Source organism: Leucopleurus acutus (genome assembly GCF_964270905.1).
Source record: "Leucopleurus acutus genome assembly, chromosome: 8".
Classification (NCBI taxonomy): Eukaryota; Metazoa; Chordata; class Mammalia; order Artiodactyla; family Delphinidae; genus Leucopleurus; species Leucopleurus acutus.
In genome coordinates, this window is record NC_139151.1 from 77,234,817 (window position 1) to 77,257,838 (window position 23,022).

At 37.8% G+C, this 23,022-nt stretch overlaps 1 protein-coding gene across 1 annotated transcript in view; it reads left to right on the forward strand.

Annotated features, from left to right (window-relative positions):
• Positions 1–23,022, forward strand: part of LUZP2 (leucine zipper protein 2) — a gene marked incomplete at both ends in the record, with an annotated part of 446,055 nt that overhangs the window by 335,210 nt on the left and 87,823 nt on the right. Inside the window, one exon of the mRNA XM_082845005.1 lies at positions 3,958–4,020. Coding sequence (XP_082701131.1) covers positions 3,958–4,020 — 63 coding nt within the window. The remainder of the gene's footprint in view (positions 1–3,957; positions 4,021–23,022) is intronic.

Below are 23,022 nucleotides of genomic sequence, written 5' to 3' on the forward strand. Positions count from 1 at the left end.
GGCTGCTGGGAGAGATTTCCCTTTCTCTTCTTTGTTCACACAGCTCCCCAGGTTCAGCTTTGGATTTGGACCCGCCTCTGCATGTAGGTCGCTTGAGGGCGGGTGTTCTTTGCTCAGACAGGACGGGGTTAAAAAGGAGCAGCTGATTCGGGGTCTCTGGCTCACTCAGGCCGGGGGGAGGGAGGGGTGCGCATGCGTGGCGACCCTGCGGCGGCAGAGGCCGGCGTGACGTTGCAGCAGCCTGAGGCGCGCCGTGCGTTCTCCCGGGACGTTGTCCCTGGATCACGTGACCCTGGCAGTGGCGGGCTGCACAGGCTCCCGGGAGGGGAGATGTGGATAGTGACCTGTGCTCGCACACAGGCTTCTTGGTGGCGGCAGCAGCAGCCTTAGCGTCTCATGCCCATCTCTGGGGTCCACGCTGTTAGCCGCAGCTCACGCCCGTCTCTGGAGCTCCTTTAAGCAGTGGTCTTAATCCCTTCTCCTCACGCATCAGGAAACAAAGAGGGAAGAAAAAGTCTCTTGCCTCTTCGGAGGTCCAGACCTTTTCTCGGGTACACTCCCGGCTAGCCGTGGCGCACTAACCCCTTCAGGCTGTGTTCACGCCGCCAACCCCAGTCCTCTCCATGGGATCCGACTGAAGCCCGAGCCTCAGCTCCCAGCCCCCGCATGTCCCTGGGGGTGAGCAGACAAGCCTCTCGGGCTGGTGAGTGCTGGTCAGCACTGATCCCCTGTGCGGGAATCTGTCTGCTTTGCCCTCCGCACCCCTGTTGCTGTGCTCTCCTCCGTGGCTCCGAAGCTTCCCCCCACCTCTCCTCTGCCACCCGCAGTCTCCACCCGCAAAGGGGCTTCCTAGTGTGTGGAAACCTTTCCTCCTTCACAGCTCCCTCCCACTGGTGCAGGTCCCGTCCCTATTCTTTTGTCTGTGTTTTTTTTTCATTTTTCTTTTGCCCTCCTCAGGTACGTGGGGAGTTTCTTGCCTTTTGGGAGGTCTGAGGTCTTCTGCCAGCGTTCAGTAGGTGTTTTATAGGATCAGTTCCATATGTAGATGTATTTCTGATGTATTTGTGGGGAAGAAGGTGATCTCTGTGTCTTACTCTTCCACCATCTTGAAGCTCCTCCTCTATTTTTTGTTTTTTTAAATAGATTTTCTGTTTTTAGAGAAGCTTTAGGTTCACAGCAAAATTGAGCTGAAAGTTCGGAGAGCTCCCAGGTACTCCCTGCCTCCACACAGCCCCCCATTAGCAGCATCCTCCACCAGAGCAGTAAATCTGCTATAATCGATGAAACTGCATTGACACATCATCATCACCCAGAGTCCCTAGTTGAGTTTAGGTTTCATTCTTAGTTGTTTACATTCTATAGAGTTTGACAAACGTATAACATATAACCACCCTTACAGTATCGTATAGAATAGTTTCACTGACTTAATCTGTGTTTTAGGAAGCCTTCCAGGGGCTTCCCTGGTGGTGCAGTGGTTGAGAGTCCGCCTGCCAGTGCAGGGGACACGGGTTCGTGCCCCGGTCCAGGAAGATCCCACATGCCGCAGAGCAGCTAGGCCGGTGAGCCATGGCCGCTGAGCCAAAAAAGAAGCCCTCCAGGTGATTCTTGTGCACATTAAAGTCTGGCAACCATTTTATTACAGGATTCATGTTTTTAAAGCTAAGTTCAAAAAATAGCCAAGAAATTAATACTGTATTAAATCCTACATCTAAACTGAAGGTGTACTTGGTTTATCCTACTCTCCTCTTTTGTTTTTTATTGAGGTGTAGTTGATTTCCAATATTATATTAGTTTCAGGTGTGCAACATAGGGATTCAATATTTTTATAGATTATACTTCATTTAAAATTATTACAAAATAATGGCTATATTTGCCTGTTCTGTACAATATATCCTTTTTACTTATTTATTTTATGCATGGTATTTGGTAACTCTTAATCCCATACACCTGTCTTGCCCTTCCCTACCTCCTCCTCCCCATTGGTAACTGCTAGTTTGTTCTCTATATCTATGAGTCTGTTTCTGTTTTTTATTTAGATTTGTTTTGTTTTTTAGATTCCACATATGTGATAACATAGAGTATTTGTCTTTCTCTGTCTGACTTATTTCACTAAGCATAATACCCTCTAGGTCCATCCACCATATTGCAAATGGCAAAATTTAATTCTTTTTTATGGCCGAATAATGTTTCATTATATATATTTATACCACATTCTTTTTATCCATTCATCTGTTGATGGACACTTAAGTTGCTTCCATATCTTGGCTATTGAAGTAATGCTGCTATGAACATTGGAGTGCATATATCTTTTTGAATTAGTGTTTTTATTTTCTTCAAATATATACCCAACAGTGGGATTGCTGGGTCATATGGTAGTTCTATTCTTAGTTGTTTGAGTAAGCGCCACATTGTTTTCCATAGTAGCTGCACCAACTTAAAATACCAGCAACAGTGTACCAGGGTTCTCTTTTCTCCACACCCTTGCCCACATTTGTTATTTGTAGACTTTTTGATGATGGCCATTCAGACAGGTGTGAGGTGATATCTCTTTCTGGTTTTGATTTGCATGTCCTTGATGATTAGCAGTGTTGAGCATCTTTTCACGTGCCTGTTGGCCATCTGCATTTCCTCTTTGGAAAAGGGTCTATTCAGTTCTTCTGCTCTTTATTTAAAAACTTTTTATTGGAGTATAGTTGCTTTACAATGTTGTGTTATTTTCTGCTCTACAGCAAAGTGAATCAGTTATACACATACCCCTGCTTTTTTAGATTTCCTTCCCATTAGGTCACCACACACCATTGAGTAGAGTTCCCTGTGCTATACAGTAGGTTCTCATTAGTCTTCTGCCCATTTTTTAATAAGGTTGTTGTTTTTGTTGTTTGATGTTGAGTTGTATGAGCTATTTGTATATGTTGGATATTAACCCCTTATCAGTCATATTGTTCGCAAATATCTTCTTCCATTCAATAGGTTGTCTTATCGTTTTGTGGTTGGTTTCCTTTTCTGTGCAAAAGCTTTTAAGTTTAATTAGGTCTCGTTTGTTTATTTCTGCTTTTGTTACCTTTGCTTTAGGAGATGGATCCAAAAATTTATTACAATGATTTATGTCCTGCCTATGTTTTGCTCTAAGAGTTTTATAGTATCCAATCTTACATTTATGTCTTTAATCCATCTTGAGTTTACTTTTGTATATGGTGCTAGAGAATGTTCAGTTTCATTTTTTACATGTAACTGTTATGGCCAGCAACTTTTAAAATTAAATTTTATTGAGATATAATTTACATAGAATTTTATTGAGATGTAATTTACATAGAATTCATCATATATACTTTAATGGGTTTGATCAGTATTCAGGATAGAGGATATTTTCATCACCTACAAAGTTCCCACTTGATATTTTATAATCTCTACCACCAACCCCCAGTCCACGTCAACTACCAACCTGATTTATGTCCCTAGTCTTTTGTCTTTTCTAGAATATCATATATATGGTATTATACAAAATATAGCTTTTTGTGACTGGATTCTTTCACATACTCTAATACATTTGAAATACATCTATATTGTTACGTTTCAGACTTAATTTATTTTAAGAAATGCCTAACCGTATTTTGGTGTTTCATTTCATGGATGTACCATAATTTGTTTACTATTCATCAGTTAATGGACATGTGGGATATTTCCAGCTTTTGACTATTATGAATAAATATACTGTAAACATTTATGTATATATTATAATTTCTCTTAGGTAAATACCTAGAAAGAATTTCTGTATAATTTATATTTATAAGAAACTGCCAAACAGTTTCCCAAACTGACTAAACCATTTCCAAACTAGTTGAGCTCTTTTTACTTTGGCTGCAAAATTCATTCTTATGCAGTTTAAAAGAATTTTAATCTTCAAGTTTGAAAATATAAATGAAATTAAGTCACTAATCCTTTTTTTTTTTTTTACAGTCAAAAAAAATCCAAGCCCAGCTGAAGGAGCTTCGTTATGGGAAGAAGGATTTATTATTTAAGGTAAGCATCTTCCTCCCTACCCCCTCCAACTGGCTAGCTCAATACCTAAACTATCTAAAATATCATTTAGCTTAAATTTAATTTCCAGATTTTCACAAGAATTAAAGTTGTATTTGACTGAATTGAAGGTTTGTTCATTTTATTGCCTACTTAATTAGTGGAGATAAACACAGTTATGGTTTCCTAGGTACATTCTTAATCAAAGGCAGGCTTCATTCCAAAGTGTTTAAAGTCCCTTTGTAAGCTTCAATTACTTTAATTCAACATTGAGGCATGTCTTTCAGAATATTTACATTAAGGAGAGCATATACTGAACAAGTTTCCACAGATGAGGTCCACTGGTGACTTACATTCTTGACTTCCAGAGATGCCTATATAAATCTTCTTATTATAGTCTTCATGTTTAATCATGGTTGATTGATTTTGGTTATTGATACTTTATAAGACTATCAATGCCTATGTATAGGTAGACATCTATCACAGACTATGGTTATGGTTGACTGACTAATGGCCTCCCAAATATATCCACTTGCTAATCCCTGGAACCCGTGAATGTTATATTTTATGGCAAAGGAGAATTTGCAGAGGTGATTCAGTTAAGGATCTTAAGATGGGAAGATTATCCCAAGTTATCTAGTATAATCGCACAAGTTTTTAATAGGAGTAAGACAGAACTGCCTAAGTAAAAAGAAGATTATGTAACCACGGAAGCTGGGGGCGGAAAGACAATGTAAAGGATTTTTCCCCTATAGCCTCCAGAAAAAACAGCCCTTTCAACACCTTGATTTTGCTCCATAAAATTCATTTCAAACTTCTGACTTTCAGAACAAAAAGAGAATAAGTTGTGTTGTTGTTTAAGCCACTTAGTTCATGGTAGTTTGTTATAGTAGCAAGAAGAAACTAATAGAGATATTTCCTTTTATCTCCGTTGAGCAGAGGAGATAGAAGCAGGTGCCTTTAATTGTGCCATCTGCGTTCCCAAATGCAGTAGAGTGATAGAGTATTAGGCTCTTAGTAGTAGGAATAATAATTTGTTTAATAAATAAGTGCAAATTACTTTGTGCGTAATATCTATTTTTCAAAAATGTGTTCACTACAATGATCATCCCAATCTATGAATATCAGGTTTAAAGTACAGAAAATTATTCGTGTTATCTAATGGTTGGAAAATCCTTTAATTTTTCTGATTAAAACAGTAAGAAATGACTTCTCTTCTTTGACACATTTATTTTTGGCTTAGAATCATGGGAAGGTGTTCCTGTTATGTAAACCAATATCTATTAAATCCTTATTCCATGCAAGTCATGAATCTGGGCACATTTTGCCATTTAGTCTTTCATAAATATGCTTCCTGCCATTCCTTTAATCTCATCTATAACAAGATATTCTCCAGCACACCAAGAAAACTTTGACTTTATTCTCATTAATGCTTACTGACTCTCAGCACTGCTCATTGCATGTGATAAATAGATAAGATAAAAGTATAAAATCCAAGATATTTGCCTGTGTACCTTCAATCTTTCATACTGAGACTCTTAAGCTCAGGGTATCTTAACTTTTACATTCAGCTTGGCCTTAGCTTTTTGCAGTCATCAATAACAAATAATTGAAATTGGCAAAAAAAACCACAAAAAAACCTAGTGTGTGTGTGTGTGTTCATATTTGCAAAGAAATGTCTAGTTCTCTGATTTGGTTAACTTAATAAGATCAGGAATATAATAAGAGAATTCCAAGCTCCCTAGAGCTGATAACTTTTAGGTATTAGGCTGGGAGATTTATGTAAAGATAGAAGATCATATGAGGCTTTTTAAATTTTTTGAATTTCATTTCTCAAATTGAAGAGTTATAGAAAGAAAAGTTGGGAGAAAAGAATGAGATCCAATAATTTTCCATGATTTACTTCTTTGTAATATGACAGTTGTTAAATATAGATTAGTAATTTATCAACTTTCAGAAATTACCAAAATTAAGATTTGTTGCATATCTGTATTATTTGAAAAACTGAGACATTATTCGTAAGCCTTGTTATTTTAAGCCACTTTGAGAAGAGCACTTTTGTATGAAATCAAGTGAATTGGGTATGAATAGACCATGAAGTTGCACAAATTAGGATGTCTTCCCATATCCTCTCCCCAAAACACTGTTTAATTTTTATTAACTCCAATAACATGAGATCTAGAAGCATGGCAATTTTAGTAGTTAAATTAACTTATTCAGTAGCTAAACAATGTCAACAAGGACCCAGAGTTTTTTGTTTGTTTGTGTTTCAGACTTTTTCATATCATGGTCCTCACATAACTGACTTGTTCTAAGCTTTGATTCCTCATTATATAGTGATAGTGTCTAAAGAGCTATATACCTGTGTACAAAGTCAAAGAAAAGGGTGCGGGGGGAGACGCTTGTCCTTGAGTGTCATAATTTTTGTAAAGGAGGAACATTTTTTGAGAAGTCTCCCCAAACTTGGGCATGACCCTATGCAAAAGTGAGACTTTAGTGTTTTCAGCTTCTACTGTGAAAGGTTGCTTCTTTTTAGAAGTAAAGAAATCTAATTGTTCATGGAGAGGCAACCAAAAATTTCTGCTATAATGTACTCATCCGCTCATCTTGATGACAACTTACATTTATATCATCTCATTTGCTTAGTTTTATATCAACAGTGCACATTTTAGGTATTGTATAAACATACGTTAAATAAATGAATGAATACATACATACATACATACGTATGTACATGGATACATAAATAGATAGGTCAGGGCAGTAGAGAGTAGAAGCTAATGTCTGTGAGCACAGGAATCCATCCATGCACCTATTAAAATGAGTCCACAAATATTTTTGGCAATAACTTGCTGAATCCTGAGATAAGTAGCAAAATATTTTATTTCCCTGAAAGTAGTTTCCTGAGACTCTATTCAGTTTTGAATAGATTTGACGGTTTTTAGTGAAGATAATCTTTGAAGGAGCAATGCCTGCCGCTAAAGCACGTGAATTTATCTTAAAAATAATGGCATGTGCTGACAATTGCAAGACATACTGATAAATTCAGTGTCCTTATTAATGTTTGAGAGCTGGCTTTTGATTAGGGAAGGCTGCCAGCCGCAGTAAACATTCTGTACTAAGGAAAGAATTGAGGCCCTGCGGATTGTTATTTGCCCAGGACTTGAGTTACTTTTTATCTTCCTTGATTCAATTTGGAGTTGATATTCTCTGAAATACCTACCCTCCATTTTGCTCCTCTATTTTACTTTTACATATACTTATTTTTTTAATTTCAGAAGAATTATTTTTTCAGTATAGAACAATTTCAAAACATGTCTAAATGTATAAGGCCAAAAAAAAAAAACACTTAAAATCCCATCACTTGGAGCACACTCAGTGTTTTGAAATATTTTGTATTTCTGTTTAGTTCCTTTTGTATTAGGCATAATCTGCTTTGTGATTAACATATGTATGTTAATATAGATTATATATTATACATATTCTGCTTTTTTAAAACATAAAAGTATCCTTTAGTTATAATTTCTTCATAAAAATTTAAAAGTGTAATTTTATGATATGTGTGCCAAAAGTGAATTTTTTCCTTATGAATATATGTGGATAGAGAAGATGTGGCACATATATACAATGGAATATTACTCAGCCATTAAAAAGAATGAAATAATGCCATTTGCAGCAACATGGATGGACCTAGAGATTGTCATACTGAGTGAAGTAAGTCAGATAGAGAAAGACAAATATTGTATGTTATCGCTTATATGTGGACTCTAAAAAAAGTGATACAAATGAACTTATTTACAAAACAGAAATAGACTCTTAGAGGACAAACGTATGATTACCAGGGGCAAGGGTGGCAGGGGAGAGATAATTAGGGAGTTTGAGATTGACATGTACACACTGCTGTATTTAAAAATGCATAACCAACAAGGACCTACTGTATAGCACAGGGAATGCTGCTCAATATTATGTAACAACCTAAATGGGAAAAGAACTTGAAAAAGAATAGATCCACGTATGTGTATAACTGTATCACTTTGCTGTACACCTGAAACTAGCACACCATTTTTAATCAACTATACTCCAATATAAAATAAAAAGTTAAAAAAGTGTGTGTATGATGATTCTAATTAATGCTCTGATGAAAAATGTGTTCTTATTTTTATCTCAAAGTGTAGTTTTTTATTGAATGTGTATGTAACTATAAAGTAATTCACTAAAATTATTGAAAAATTTTAATGTTATTGAAACCTAATAGACATTATTTTTGGAGTTTGGATTTTTTAACTTGAATGAGGAATAACTGACAAATATAATCATATATATTTAAAGTGTACAGCATGACGATTTGATGTACAAATACGTTGTGGAACGATTACCAAGATCAAAATAATGAACACATCCCTCACCTCACGTAGTTAACTATTTGTGTGTGTAGTGAGAAAGATTTAGATCTACTCCCAGCAATTTTGAATGATAAATACCCCGTTATTAACCACAGTCACCATGCTATACATTTGATCCTCAGAACTTATTCTTCTTATAAATGCAAATTTGTACACTTTGACATCCATCACATCATTTCCCTCCTCTCTGCTCCTTGCAGCCACCATTCAATTCTTTGTTCCTATAAAATCAGCCTTTTATTTTTTTGAAGATTCCACATATAAGTGACAACATACAGTATTTTCTTTCTCTGTCTGGCTTATTTCACTTAGGTTGTCACAAATGGCCTGGCTTTGGTAAGGAAAGACTTTCCCCAAATGTGGTTGTGAGGGTACCTTTTATTCCTGAAAGAGCACAGCAGAATAGTCTCCATGCAGCTCCATCAGCTGAGGTCAACGTTAGCACAGACTATAGGGGTCCACTGTGCTCAAGACGGCCAAGGTCCTGTGGTTGGTGGTGGTGGCTAAGGTTATTGACTTCCTGAGTGGCAAAGACTGCTGAGATTCTCCTATTCTCCTTTTTCACTTGTGAGAACACGTTCTAGCCAAGCTGATCCCTCTTATTGGCTGGTCTGGTGTGCTGGCACTCAGAGAAGTAGTGGAGCCAGAGTCCTAGGATCAGATGTATGTGGAACTACAACAGTACCAGGATCCTGAGGCACAGGTACACTTGTGCAGCAATGGCATTGGTGTCCATTGTGTAAGTATCTGCAGATCTCTGGGGAACTGTAGTCTGAGTCTCTGGGACTCTCCACAGTGACTCAGATTGGGGGTAGGCAGGGAGGATACAGCAGCAGCATGGACCCTGGGGTGGTAGGGTGTGCAATGGCTTGGGGTCAGGGTACAGTAGCAGCACAGTCTTGGGATGATGGAACAAAGTCCCAACTTTGGCCCCAGGGGGCAGTCACAGAAGAGCAGTAACATATCCCTGGTGGTGGTCCATTAAATCTGTGTTGGACCTAGAGGATGGGGCTCAGACCAGCAGCAGCATAGCCCTGGCACTAACAGGTCAGAGCTATGACCTGGGACCCTGGGGTGGGACTCAGAGCATCAGTCAGCCGGCCCCCAGAAATGATGAGTCAGAGCTGGGAACTGAGAACCCAGCAAGGCAGATCTCAGAGCAGTATAGAAGCTCTGGTCTCATATGAGGCAACATGCTGGGGCATCCCAATCCCAGAGAATGGCTACTGGGGGCCTTTCAGGGCAGGTCTCATGCAACAATAGCCCCAGCCCTGGGGAGGAGATTCAGCAGCAGAGACTCTGAGATGCTCCATCATCAGGATCAGTGTTGGTGAAAATGATACGAATCTACAGTGGTGAGGCTTGCAGGGGTTCTCCTGCTCTCCTTTTACCTATGCGGTGAAGTTCTTCTGTGGGGACCCCTCCTGGCACTAAGCTGCTCTAGACTGGGAGATGGAGTGCTGAAGGTAAAATGCTTCCTATGCTTTTCTATGCAACCATCATCAGTTTTTGAGCTCTACAGTGTTTTTGCTACTTCCTCATTGTAGTCTAGAGCTTTTCCTGATATTTTCATCAGTTTATAGTTCCTTTACTATTTTTGCTGGGTTTTTTGAGAGGAGGAGAAAAGTGTTGGGATCTCCTAGCCCTTCATCTTGCTGAGGTCAACTTTCTTAAGAAAATTATAACAGTTGACTACCCATCAGTGTAGTAAGAAAAAAAAAATGTTGTGTTTAATTAAGACTTTAGGAATACCCAGAGAACTGGGCATTCTCATTAAAGAAACAAGAATAAATGAATAGGTAAATAAATATGTTAGTCTGCTCAGGATGACATAAAAAAATACCATGGACCCAGTGGCTTAAACAACAGAAATTTACTTTCTCACAGTCTGGAGGCTGGAAAGTCTGAGATCAAGTCTGGCAGGGTTTGGTTTCTAGTGAGAGCCCTCTTCCTGGTTAGCAGCAGCCACCTTCCCACTGTGTCCTCACACGGAGGAGAACTAGTGAGCTCACTTATGTCTCTCCTTACAAGGACACTAATCCTACAATATCAGGGTCCCACCCTTAGGACCTCATTTAACCTTAATTACCTCCTTATAGGCCCCATCTTCTAGTAAAGTCACATTAGGGGGTAGGCTTTCAACATATGAGTTTGGGGGGAGACACAATTCAGTTCATCGCAGTAATTAACTAAATAATACATGCAGTAAAGCAGTAACAAACTTTGTTGTTTGAGAAATTATAAAATGAAAATTACTGTTTTAATTTGCCCTAAATATGATTACTGCGCAGCTTAAACATTTATTTTAAAACGTAAGCCACTCAATTTCACTTACGTACTTTTTTGTTGTTGTTTTGGTCACTTCAAAACAATTTACGTAATGCTCCCTAGTCACCAAAAATTAAATTTATCAACTTGCTTATTGAGGTAGGGAATGCGAGACTGTTTGAGTTTTGATACCAGATTTTCAGAAGGAGACGTTACTGAGTTTAAATGGAAATTATCTCTGAACTCACTTTCATGTTCTATAGGCTAAAGAATAGATACATTCTGGGTGGGAAGCCTTTTGAACGTATATTTTGGCCATGACAGCTTCCTGGACTGACTTTTCCTGTGTGGAGACCAATATATTTATGCCTTTGCTGAAGGTTCTGTTCCACATGTCATGTTGCTAACATTTGGTCTCTTTAAAGAGCATCATAAGTATCACGTCAATCCTCATTTAATATTGTGTTTATAGTACATATACAGAAAATAATACATGATATGTTGATGGTAAATATGCCCAAAGAATGTGTTTCTTTAAAAAATTTTTATTGCTTCATTCTAGATATGTAACCTTGAATCTGTAGAATTAAAAAATCTCTAGTAATGATAACAACTGATATATATTGATGCTTACTCCTCAAAACAACTTAGGTATATACGTATGATGCATTGAGTATTTGTGTGTGTATATGTATATACACACATGGTGTGTGTATTGGGGGGGACGTGTGTGTGTGTAAAGTGAGGCCAAAAAGTTAATGGTCCAAGCTCATCAATAGAGTAGATATTGTGTATAACTGAGAAAGGATTTACATCTATCATATACATTCATGTTCACAGTCTGGGTCTAATCCTCTCCCCTGCCTTTTTTTTTTTTTCTTTCTTTATCTTTCTTTCTCTTACTTCCTGTGGTCTCCCTGGTGACTGGCTCTTCATTTTGTTATTTGTCCGTTCTTCACTCTCTAAACTCCTGACCATCTTTCTATTGCTTACTAGTTGTAGCACATATTGAATAATCCATCTTGCTTTGTCCTCTGGTACTTGCAAAATCTTTGCCGATGTCCTGACCTTCAAATGCATAGACGTTTTTGGTCCCAGTATCCATCTTTTTCCCTGCGTTCCAATCTTCTGAGACATTCTATTTGGATGCATCTAGCTGTTTTATGAAAAGAACTATGACATATTAGATTTCCAGTGAGGGATACCGATATTGCAACTATTTCTATTAGTTATTCAATAAAACCAACTTCATAAAAACTATATGTTATTCAGTGTTTCAAATACAATAATGAATTATTTAAATTACTGCCTACATGAAGTTTATAGCCTATCGATAAAAATAATGCCTTATATGTATTTAGCATTTTATACTGTACCCAGTGCTGTGATGTACATTATTTCATTTGATCCTCACTACAATCTCTATGAGACAGAGAGGAGAAGTTGTAGAATCCATTTTATCATAAGGGTATTGAGGCCTTGAGAAGTTTGAAATTACTCCAGGCCACCAAAATATTTATTTGCGAAGCTAATTTATTAACAGATTGAAACCATCACTATTTTATTTATTTTAATATTTATTTAGTTATTTATTTAAAATTGAACTGACTTAGAGTTTCTTGGCTCAAGTATATTTGACAGAAATTTATAGTTATTCCTTTGATAACTATTTCTATAGCATAGTTTTACCACTGTATCAAAATTCTGACAATTATTCTGCCGTGTTTGGTGATAGACCAGATAACACTCATTTTGAAACTCTGACATCAAAATGGCATGTGTTCTCATTGGTATTTTCTCTAGAAACCAGATGTGTTCAACTGGTATCTGCTTCTGAAAACAGGAATATTGCCACATGAATTCCCAAGTATGGATCCAACAAGTGTCAGATTATTTTCTGATGATTTGAGTCTTCTATAAAGGAATTTTGTGAAGCAGTTGTCACTTAATTTTTAAACCCTTGTATAAATTAAGATAATTTTTGTGCATCTGTCTTTCATTAACTTACGTTTATCTCATCCACGTGTTAAACCATTTTTTTTAATGAGCAAAAGCATTTTCAGTGCCACGCATTTGTTATGTGTCAATTTATCTCCAGTTAAGTGAGTTTTGGCCCTAAAAATATAGACACCTTACAGGAGAGGTTAAAGGGGGTACTGATTTTATTTTCTTCCATGATTTAACAAATTTTAATTTTCAAAACACATTCATTTGTGCCTCAAAATAATTTTATGAGTCAGTCAGGGCAGCTGATACTGTCACCTTAGCGTGTTTCAGAAAAACAAGGCCTAGAGAAGGTAAAAGACTTACCTGAAATCATAGAACTAGTAAGTGGCAGAGTTTTATTCCAATCTAAGTCCTGTGACTCCACTGTATCACATTTTTCAGTTATATTTCTACTTTGCTTCTTAGGGGGAATCTATGGATTATACTTTTCAGAAATATTTTCTACTGTACTAATTCAAAGATTAAAAGGGCAAATATGCTTAGCTGGAAATATAACTTGTTGATGTAAAAAATAATCTGTTGGTAACTAATATTCAATGCATTTGCTTAAAAAATAAGCATTTTCAGTACAAAAATAGGCTGTTTTCAGTTTAGAGTTTGCAACTGCTTGAAACAGAGTTTTTTTTTTTCTGACTCCCTATATTATTATTATTATTATCTAACCTACTCATTTTTAAAACTATAGTATAGAGGTATGTTCTGTGGTAAGAAACAGGAGAAATTTAACTGACCTTGTCCAAATCAACCCAACATTTCAGGCTTGCTCCTTCCATGTTTTAAAGCACAAAAGCCAACTAGCCTCACTTATTTTCTTATTATTCACCAGATAATGGAGTATATATGCAGGTTTTAAAAGGACATGCTTCTTATCAGAAGTCATAGCAAATTTAAATTTATTAAACATTAATTTTTCTCTGAAAATGTTGAGAATATTCCAAATACTGAAAATCACTAAAAGTACAAGATTTCTTAAGAAACCAAGCCTAGAGCTTTAAAGTGACTTATCTATGATAACACAACTTCAATCTAAGCTTCCTGACTTCATGTTTGTTCATTTCTCAAAAATTATTGATTGAGCACGTGTTATCTGTCAGGCACTGAGCAAAGTGTTGTTTTATTTGTTTTTTTTTTTTTTTTTTTTCCCATTTCAGCAGGATTTCTTCACACTTTAGCAAGAGATTTGAAGTCAATGGATGAATTTCAGGAAGATATTGACTCCTCAGAATATTTTCATATTTTTATAGGTTTACATATGGCATTTTTCTTGGAGAGGAGCTTATATAATTTATCAGATTATCAAATGGTCTATACCTATCCAAAGTTTAACAGTTTAGGAATCATTGCTTTACATATTGGCCCTCACCTTCTACCATGCTAAGCACTTTTAGGCAATGGTAAGCAGAGTTTTCTCTGGTTGTTATTGAGAATACTGTGCTTGTTTCAAGTTTCTGTCTTTTTCTTTCCTACTCTGTTCACTTATTAGAAAACTGAGGTGTATTCTATAACTGCCAGGCTGATGATTATGTTAGAAATTATTTTTAGAAAATGTTTATAACTTTAAATATGTTTTTAAATTTTACCATTTTAATGAAATTTTATCATTAATTTGAGATTTGAAAAAAAAGTTATGACTTTTCCCATAGGAAAATAAAACATGTTAAGTGATTTAAGCCAGATATTGTAAATACATTTTAAAAAGTGAATATCTTTGTGTGTCCCTACCCCATACCCTGTGCCTGCCTATCCAATACCTTGCTAAAGGGTCATGGGGTTATTTTCCACTGAGCTTGGGTCTAGGCTTGACATCATCCTCATTGCAAGCAGCTCCTAAAAGTCAGTCATGGTTGGTACCTATCTGCCATCCCTGAATGAGCTCTAAATATTTTGCCTATAGCCAGCCTTCAGTCTCTAGAAGGACACTGCAGTATTTGCTCACCAGCGTCTTACCATTGTAGCAAATGATAAATGTTATATATTTGCAAAGTCTTTGTAGAGAAATGCTCTAAAGGCTAAGAAATGTTAGGAAATAAGGCATAAGTGTGAATTTTTCTGCAGAGAATCAAAATGAAGACAATTAACTTTATTTTTTTAAATGTCTTTATTGGAGCATAATTGCTTTACAATATTGTGTTGGTTTCTGCTGTATAATAAAGTGAATCAGCTATACGTATACATATATCCCCATATCCCCTCCCTCTGGCGCCTCCCTCCCACCCTCCCTATCCCACCCCTCTAGGTGGTCATAAAGCACCGAGCTGATCTCCCTGTGCTATGCAGCTGCTTCCCACTAGCTATCTATTTTACATTTGGTAGTGTATATATGTCCATGCCACTCTCTCACTTCGTCCCAGCTTTCCCTTCCCCCTCCCCGTGTCCTCAAGTCCATTCTCTACCTCTGCATCTTTATTCCTGTCCTGACCTTAGGTTCTTCAGAACCACTTTTTTTTTTTTAGATTCCATATATATGTGTTAGCATATGGTATTTGTTTTTCTCTTTCTGACTTACTTCACTCTGTATGACAGACTCTATTTGTTGTTTTTCCCTTGCTGCTTGTAATAGTTTTTCTTTGTATTTAATTTTTGATAGTTTGATTAATATGTGTCTTGGCGTGTTTCTCCTTGGATTTTTCCTGTATGGGATTCTCTGTGCTTCCTAGACTTGATTGACTATTTCCTTTCCCATGTTAGGGAAGTTTTCAACTATAATCTCTTCAAATATTTTCTCTGACCCTTCCTTTCTCCCTTCTTCTTCTGGGACCCCTATAATTCGAATGTTGGTGCATTTAATGTTGTCCCAGAGGTCTCTGAGACTGTCCTCAATTCTTTTCATTCTTTTTTCTTTATTCTGCTCTGCGGCAGTTATTTCCACTGTTTTATCTTCCAGGTCACTTTTCCGTTCTTCTGCCTCAGTTATTCTGCTAATGACTCCTTCTAGAGAATTTTTAATTTCATGTATTTGTGTTGTTCATCATTGTTTGTTTGCTCTTTAGTTCTTCTAGCCCCTTGTTAAACGTTTCTTGTATTTTCTCCATTCTATTTCCAAGATTTTGGATCATCTTTACTATCATTACTTTGAATTCTTTTTCAGATAGACTGCCTATTTCCTCTTCATTTGTTTGCTCTGGTGGGTTTTTACCTTGCTCCTTCATCTGCTGCATATTTCTCTTTTGTTTAACTTACTGTGTTTGGGGTCTTGTTTTCACAGTGTGAATGTTCATAGCTCCTGTTGTTTTTGGTGTCTACCCCCAGTTGGTGAGGTTGGTTCCATGGCTTGTGTAGACTTCCTGGTGGAGGGGACTTGCACCTATGTTCTGGGGTGAGAATGGATCTTTTCTTTCTGGTGGGCAGGACCATGTCTGGTGGTGTGTTTTGGGGTGTCTGTGAACTTAGAATGATTTTAGGCAGCCTCTCTGATAATGCATTGGGTTGTGTTCCTGTCTTGCTAGTTGTTTGGCATAGGGAGTCCAGCACTGGAGCTTGCTGGCCGTTGGGTGGAGCTGGGTGTTAGTGTTGAGATGGAGATCTCTGGGAGAGCTCTCAGCAATTGATATTACATGGGGCTGGGAGGTCTCTGGTGGTCCAGCCCTGGACCGGCCTCTCCCACCTTGGAGGCTCAGGCCTGACACCCAGCTGGAGCACCAAGACCCTGCCAACCACACAGCTAGGAATAAAAGGAAGAAAAAAAAAATGAAGAAAAAAATAAAATAAAGTAAAATAAAATAATAATAAAATAAAAATAATAAAATTTTTTAAAGATAAAAAAATAAAAGAAGAGAGCAACCAAACCAATAAACAAATCCACCAATGATAACAAGCACTAAAAACTAAACTAAGATAAATATAAAAATCAGAAACAAATCAGTCTCAGACAGCTAATCCCAAGTCTACTTTTGCTCCCAAAGTCCACTGCCTCAATTTTGGGAACATTCGTTGTCTATTCAGGTATTCCGCAGATGCAGGGTACATCAAGTTGATTATGGGGATTTAATCTGCAGCTCCCGAGGCTGCACGGAGAGATTTCCCTTTCTCTTCTTTGTTTGCACAGCTCCTGCGGTTCAGCTTTGGTTTTGGCCCTGCCTCTGCATGTAGGTTGCCCTCAGGCACCTGTTCCTGCCCAGACAGGAGAGGGTTAAAGCAGAGGCTGATTAGGGCTCTCTTGCTCTCTCAGGCTGGGGGGAGGGAGGGGTACGGTAGTCATAATTGGAATGCGGGGCAAGCCTGCGGCGGCAGAGGCCAACACGACATTGCAACAGCCTGAGGCACGCCGTGTTTTCTCCCAGGGAAGTTGTCCCTGGATCACAAGACCCTAGCAGTGGTGGGCCGCACAGGCTCCTGGGGGGTATGGATAGTGACCTGTGCTTGCACACAGGATTCTTGGTGGCTGCAGCAGCAGCGTTATCGTTTCATGCCCATCTCTGGGGTCCAAGCTGATTTCTGCGGCTCACGCCCGTTTCTGAAGCTCACTTAGGCGGTGCTCTGTCTTCTGTGGGCACACAGGGAAGGAATACCCTCTCCTCACGTACCCCGAAACAATGGTCTCTTGCCTCTTCGGCAGGTCCAGACTTTTTCCCTGACTCCCTTCGGCTACTTGTGGTGCACTAGCCCCCTTCAGGCTGTGTTCCTGCAGCCAACCCCAGTCCTCTCCCTGGGATCTGACCTCCAAAGCCCGAGCCTCAGCTCCCAGACCCCTCCCACCACAGTGCGTGAGCCGACAAGCCTCTCAGGCTGGTAAGTGCTGGTCGGCACCGATCCTCTGTGCGAGAATCTCTCCGCTTTGCCCTCCGTCCCCCTGTTGCTGCACTCTCCTCTGGCTCCGAAGCTTCCGCCCTCTGCCACCCGCAGTCTCCGCCCGTGAAAGGGCTTCCTAGTGTGTGGAAACTTTTCCTCCTTCACAGCTCCCTCCCAGAGTTGCAGGTCCTGTCCCTATTCTTTTGTCTCTGTCTTTTTTTTTTTTTTCATTTTTCTTTTGCCCTACCCAGGTACCTGGGGAGTTTCTTGCCTTTTGGGAGGTCTGAGGTCTTCTGCCAGCATTCAGTAGGTGTTCTGTAGGAGTTGTTCCACATGTAGATGTATTTCTGATGTATTTGTTGGGAGGAAGGTGATCTCCATATCTTACTCCTCCGCCATCTTCCAAACAGCTCGACAATTAACTTTAGACCAGCCCTAGAATGTTTCTCCTTGTGTCTGAGATGCTGGGATGAGCCTTGTGTTGCTGACCTTTTCTACCTATTCTTCTCCTGTCCATCATGTTGCATGTATGTCTTGGCTTAGCCAGCTGTCCTCCCATTCTGAGGGGCCCTCAGCCTTTACTAAGTTCAGCTGACTTTGCACAGGTCCTTGCTTGGAGCATATATAGAGCAGTGGCGCCATCGTGAGACCTTTGGGGAAAGTCACTCTTTTCGTGGGACTTGCCTGGTATACTGCTATTTCAGTTCTAGGCACAACAGCCACTAATTGATGTACTGGTTTCTTTAGGTCCTAAATGCTTCTATTTTTTAGTACATTAAAACTTTTTTTTTTTTTTCAGTGAGAAACATGTTTCTTCTGGGCACACTGAAAGTTCAACATGTGCTTCTGAGCAGAAATTGTCTTCGGTTCTGAAATTATAGATTAGAAATTATGACCTTTTGTAGAGTCAAATTTGAGCACCTAGAAGCACTGCTCAGGGACATATTACATCCTCAGATAGCTTTTCATCTCTAATTAAAATAGAAAGCAATTACAGTAAGATCTCTATTCTAAACATAATTCTTTATTTTGAATATAAAATTAAAAGAAAGAACAGTGAAGAAAACACACAGCAATTTCACTCATACATTTTTTAAATGCTTTGTTTTCTATATCCTTTATCTTAGTGGTGATGCCAACCATAATTTCAGAAAACAAGGGCAAGTTATTTTTCTCCTTTGAGTACTTCTTCTTTTGGTAACACATTTAGATGTTCTCCTTTGTCTTGGCAGGAGACATTTGAGAAGCATATTTGTGAATTTACTTTACTCTTCATTTCATTTCATTGCTTTTACTCAGTTACAAGCGTGTTTGTTGACCTACCCATAATAAAAGAGAAGAAAGCAATTACCACTGAAGGTAATTGCATGGAAAGCTGCTGCAACCGATACAGTTTAGAGGAATTTTAAATAGAACGGTTCTCCATAAATTTCATAGTTTATAGAAAGGAATGTACAGCTTATGACGGCAAGAGCAGAATCCATAAGTAGTATACACTGGGAGTCTTTTACCATGGCAACACTATCCCTTCAATCATTGACCCTGATATGTCTCTAAAGATTTCTTCTTTATCTTCTTCCCTACCATTATAATTTGAATTTAACAAACCCTATTTGAGAAACAAGTCAGATCAACTTGTTACATAAGTTTTCAACAATGTAGAACCTTCACATTAGAAGGATCTTGTAATACCTCCAACTGTAGTCTCTTGCACAATATTGGCTAATCTCCCTGACCACATTGTCTCTGATTGTAAATGTTCAGTGATTAAGATTCACAATATTCTAAAGCAGGGTTTTTTCCTTCTTACAAAATTCTGATGAAGAATCCCCTTCTCACGCTCAATTATAGTTGATTTTTTGTATATCTATCTGATTCCCACAGAGATTCCAAGCTCATTCTATAAAGTAATGTGTTTTTCCCCACAGTCTCTTCTTTTGGTTCCCTCTTTATTCTTTGTCTCTGTATTCTTTGCCCTTTCTATTCTTCATGCCCACACCAATGAGACCCTTTCACAAAGAGAATTTAACGTGATGTAATTGTTTTTCAGTCCCAGGAACATTTGTGGTTTCTTAGCCAAGAGTAGAACTCAGTTTACTCCTAATGATGAAATAACCTGGGAAGGCAAAGTGGGGTGCATTATTTGAGTAGGCAATGAAAATCATTTCAATGCTTGCAATTCATGCTACTTAGCCAGATACCAAAATTTACAGTCACCAGCACACATTTTTCAGTTTTCTTCCCAATCGCATAATCTCTTCTTTTTTTTAAATTAAGGTGTAATTGACAAATAACATTACATTGGTTTTAGGTGTACAGCATAATGATTTGATATTTGTATATGTTGCAGATTGATCACCAGAGTAAGTCTAGTTATATCCATCACCATAAATATTTACAATTGGATGTGTGTGATAAGATCTTTTAAGAAAGATTATTCTCTTAATAACTTTCAAATGTGCAATACAGTATTACTAACTATAATCACCATGATGTACATTATATCCCCATGACTTATTTATTTTATAACTGGGAGTTTGTATCATTTGGCCCCCTTTACCTATTTCATCCACCTCCCACCCACTGCCTCGGGCAACCAGCAATAATCTTTTCTTTTGTGAAAGTCACAACTAGCATATCCTCCCACCCTGTTCCAACCATTGCTACTCCAACTCCTCTAGAAGCAGAAGTATGAAAATTCCCCAAGGCTGGGAAAATCCATATGGGATATATTATATGATGTGCAGAAACTCTATGATCATATTTTGGGTAAAATCTTTTGGCGTCATCATTGCTTCTTGCAGCAAGTCAGATAAAACTTATAGCACAATTACGAAGCACCTACTATGGGACCTGAGTGCTTTGCATGCTGCAAGAGAAAGGGAAAGGCACTTCTATTTCACAGCTTTGCCTAATCTATATGTAAAAAGTCTTACTTATATCAACCCTAAGCCATCATCTACTGAATGTTTTGTCCATTTCTTCTTCCTTAGTGAATGTAGCTTGATGTGGCAGAAAGAATGTGTGGTTGCAGTCAGGGAATTGGGTTCTTTATTATCTTTCTCTTACCTGCAAACTGAGGTTAAGTAGTCACTTAGCCTTGTTGGTTATCAATTCCTCTTTTAGTAAACTATGGATAATATCAATACACGCACTTCAAAGTTATTTAACAGAATCAAATGAGATTATATATGCAAATGAATTCTGCGAAATATTTTACACACATTCCATTATCAATGAATTTATTTTGTTTTTGTTTTTGTTTTTGTTTTTCCAGAGGGAAGTATGCTTCTTAGGATAATACCAGGTCACTTTTTCAGAGTCTAAACAAATGTTTTTCTTAGTCTCATTCAAGAAATGTGTCACATCTTTTCAACTCAGGCCTTCATACTTTGCAGTCTCTGGGATGTATAAAACTGTATTCCAGGCCCTTTTATTACTCCTTTAAGATACAGAGTTGACTTGGAAGCCTGGCGCAGATCAGTTCATCTCCTTCATTTTAGGCAAATATATATTTTAAAATTTTATTTATAAACAAAGGCAAAAGGATCTTCAGAACATTCTACAGAGAAAACAGCTCATGCTTTTTAGTATTTATATAGCAATCAAGGACTAAAGGCATAATAGCTTTTCAGAAATGAAATTGTTGGGGTATATATATATTTTTTCCTAATAAAGTTTTACATGAGTCTTTTTATTAAAGCAATGGATATAGAGGCCAAGAGCTAGATGCAATTTCTTAATATAATTGCAGTTGACCATTGTCTGGTGTCAGAGAGGTGAAAGATTACATTCTCTTTTCCAACTGCCTTTAACATATTGTTTGCAGGAATAATAAATGGAAATTGTCTCTAATCTAATCTAATTAGTTGTGTAAGAAGCCTTTGCTATAATAATTTGGTTTCGTGCTTGGGTTTATCTTGGACAAATTTGATATGCCGATATACTGATAATTTATTCATTAAAATCTGTAAAATCTTCTAAAATAATAATATTGAAAATAGCCCTCTGGATTTTTTTGTTTCAAGCTGGGCAGAACCTTTGTTAACTTAATATTACAATTCTCCCCCTTTCTTCAGGTATTGAATTTGTTTTTACTTTAGATACATTGTGGATAACAGCTACCTTATATTTAATGTTTTCACTTATTTGAGCCCTTTTATTTGCATACTGCTTAGATTTTAATGTTATCTTAACGTGTAAGAGTTTGGTAGCAATCAAGCACAGTCTTATAGACTGCCTATTCAATTTTGGCTGTTTTAATAATAGTACCCAACTTTACTGAATGAGGATGGTCTGTTGGTGTTTCATACATTTTAACATGTGTAGGGATCACCTGTGTGTCTTGTTAAAAGGATATTCTGATTCAGTAAGTCTGGGATGGGGCTTGAGATTCCGCATTTCAAACAAGACCCTAGGCAGTGCTGACTGTATTGGTCTATGAGCCACACTTTAAATTACCAGGCCCTAGGGCATTTAATTAATGATGTGAAACTTTTCTTTTTCTCAATTTAAAAATTCTATAGACATTGGTGTTGTGAAAAGCAGCATTTGAAATGAGGTGATTCGAGTTCCCTTTCAGACTTTTCACTTAACTTACTGATGTTTCTTTTGTATATGGACCTCTGAAAGAGGGTATTTGCATCTGTTATTTAACATCTCTGGCCCCCCCTACCCCGCCCTCTTTTTCACTCATCACAGCTGATATTTTGTAGCAGGCACAGGGAAAAAAAATTGGATGGTAAGTTGCCATGCCCTGTCAGTAACAGTGATAGGATAGTTTACAATTAATTTTAATACATTATGGTAAGTGTTGTATAAGCACTTTATCTACCACTCTTGGGGGAGGGGTCGTGAAGGAGGGCCAAAGATCAATAGAATAATTACTACATTGGGACCAGCTTCATGCAAGAGTGACACTGGGTTAGATCTTGAGGGCATTGCGTCAAAGTCTACACTTGGTAGTTAGTAAATATTTGTAGAAATGAAGGAAAGAAGGAAGGAAGGGAAGAGTCAGTGAGTAAGTGAGGAATGCTGTCTTTCTTGAGAAAACAGTCTAACATGCATTACTGTTTAATAAGTTGTCAGAGGAACTTGCTGAAATGTATGGTAAATGTGGAAAGAGGCCAGAAGATACTGGGGAAAGAAAAAATGGTGCCAAATCATGAGGGGCATTAACGGTGATGTTAATAATTTCGAGAGAAAAGTGTCAATAATTTTATGAATAGTTTCTTCTCTTTGTTAGTGGGAAAAATGTTCAAGTTCCTGCTGACTTGTGTTTGGAAATCGGCTTCCCACTCTGATTTGTTCTTTTCCTCCATGGGGCCTGGGCATGGCTTATCTTTCCAGTCAGCAAGGTATATGTCAGTGACTACTCGGCACCATGTAGGTGCTTCTGACTGATCATCAGGCCCACAAGGTTCTGGTTCTGTTTTTGTTTTCATTTTTGTTTTTTTTCTTTTACTAGTTACCAACTTAAATGTCTTTTGACTTTAAAGTAAATATAGGACAAAAGGAGAGAGGAAAGGAGGCTGGTGATATAGAAGCATTATTCTCAGACAGTACACCAAAAAAAAAAAAAAACCCACATTACAATCTA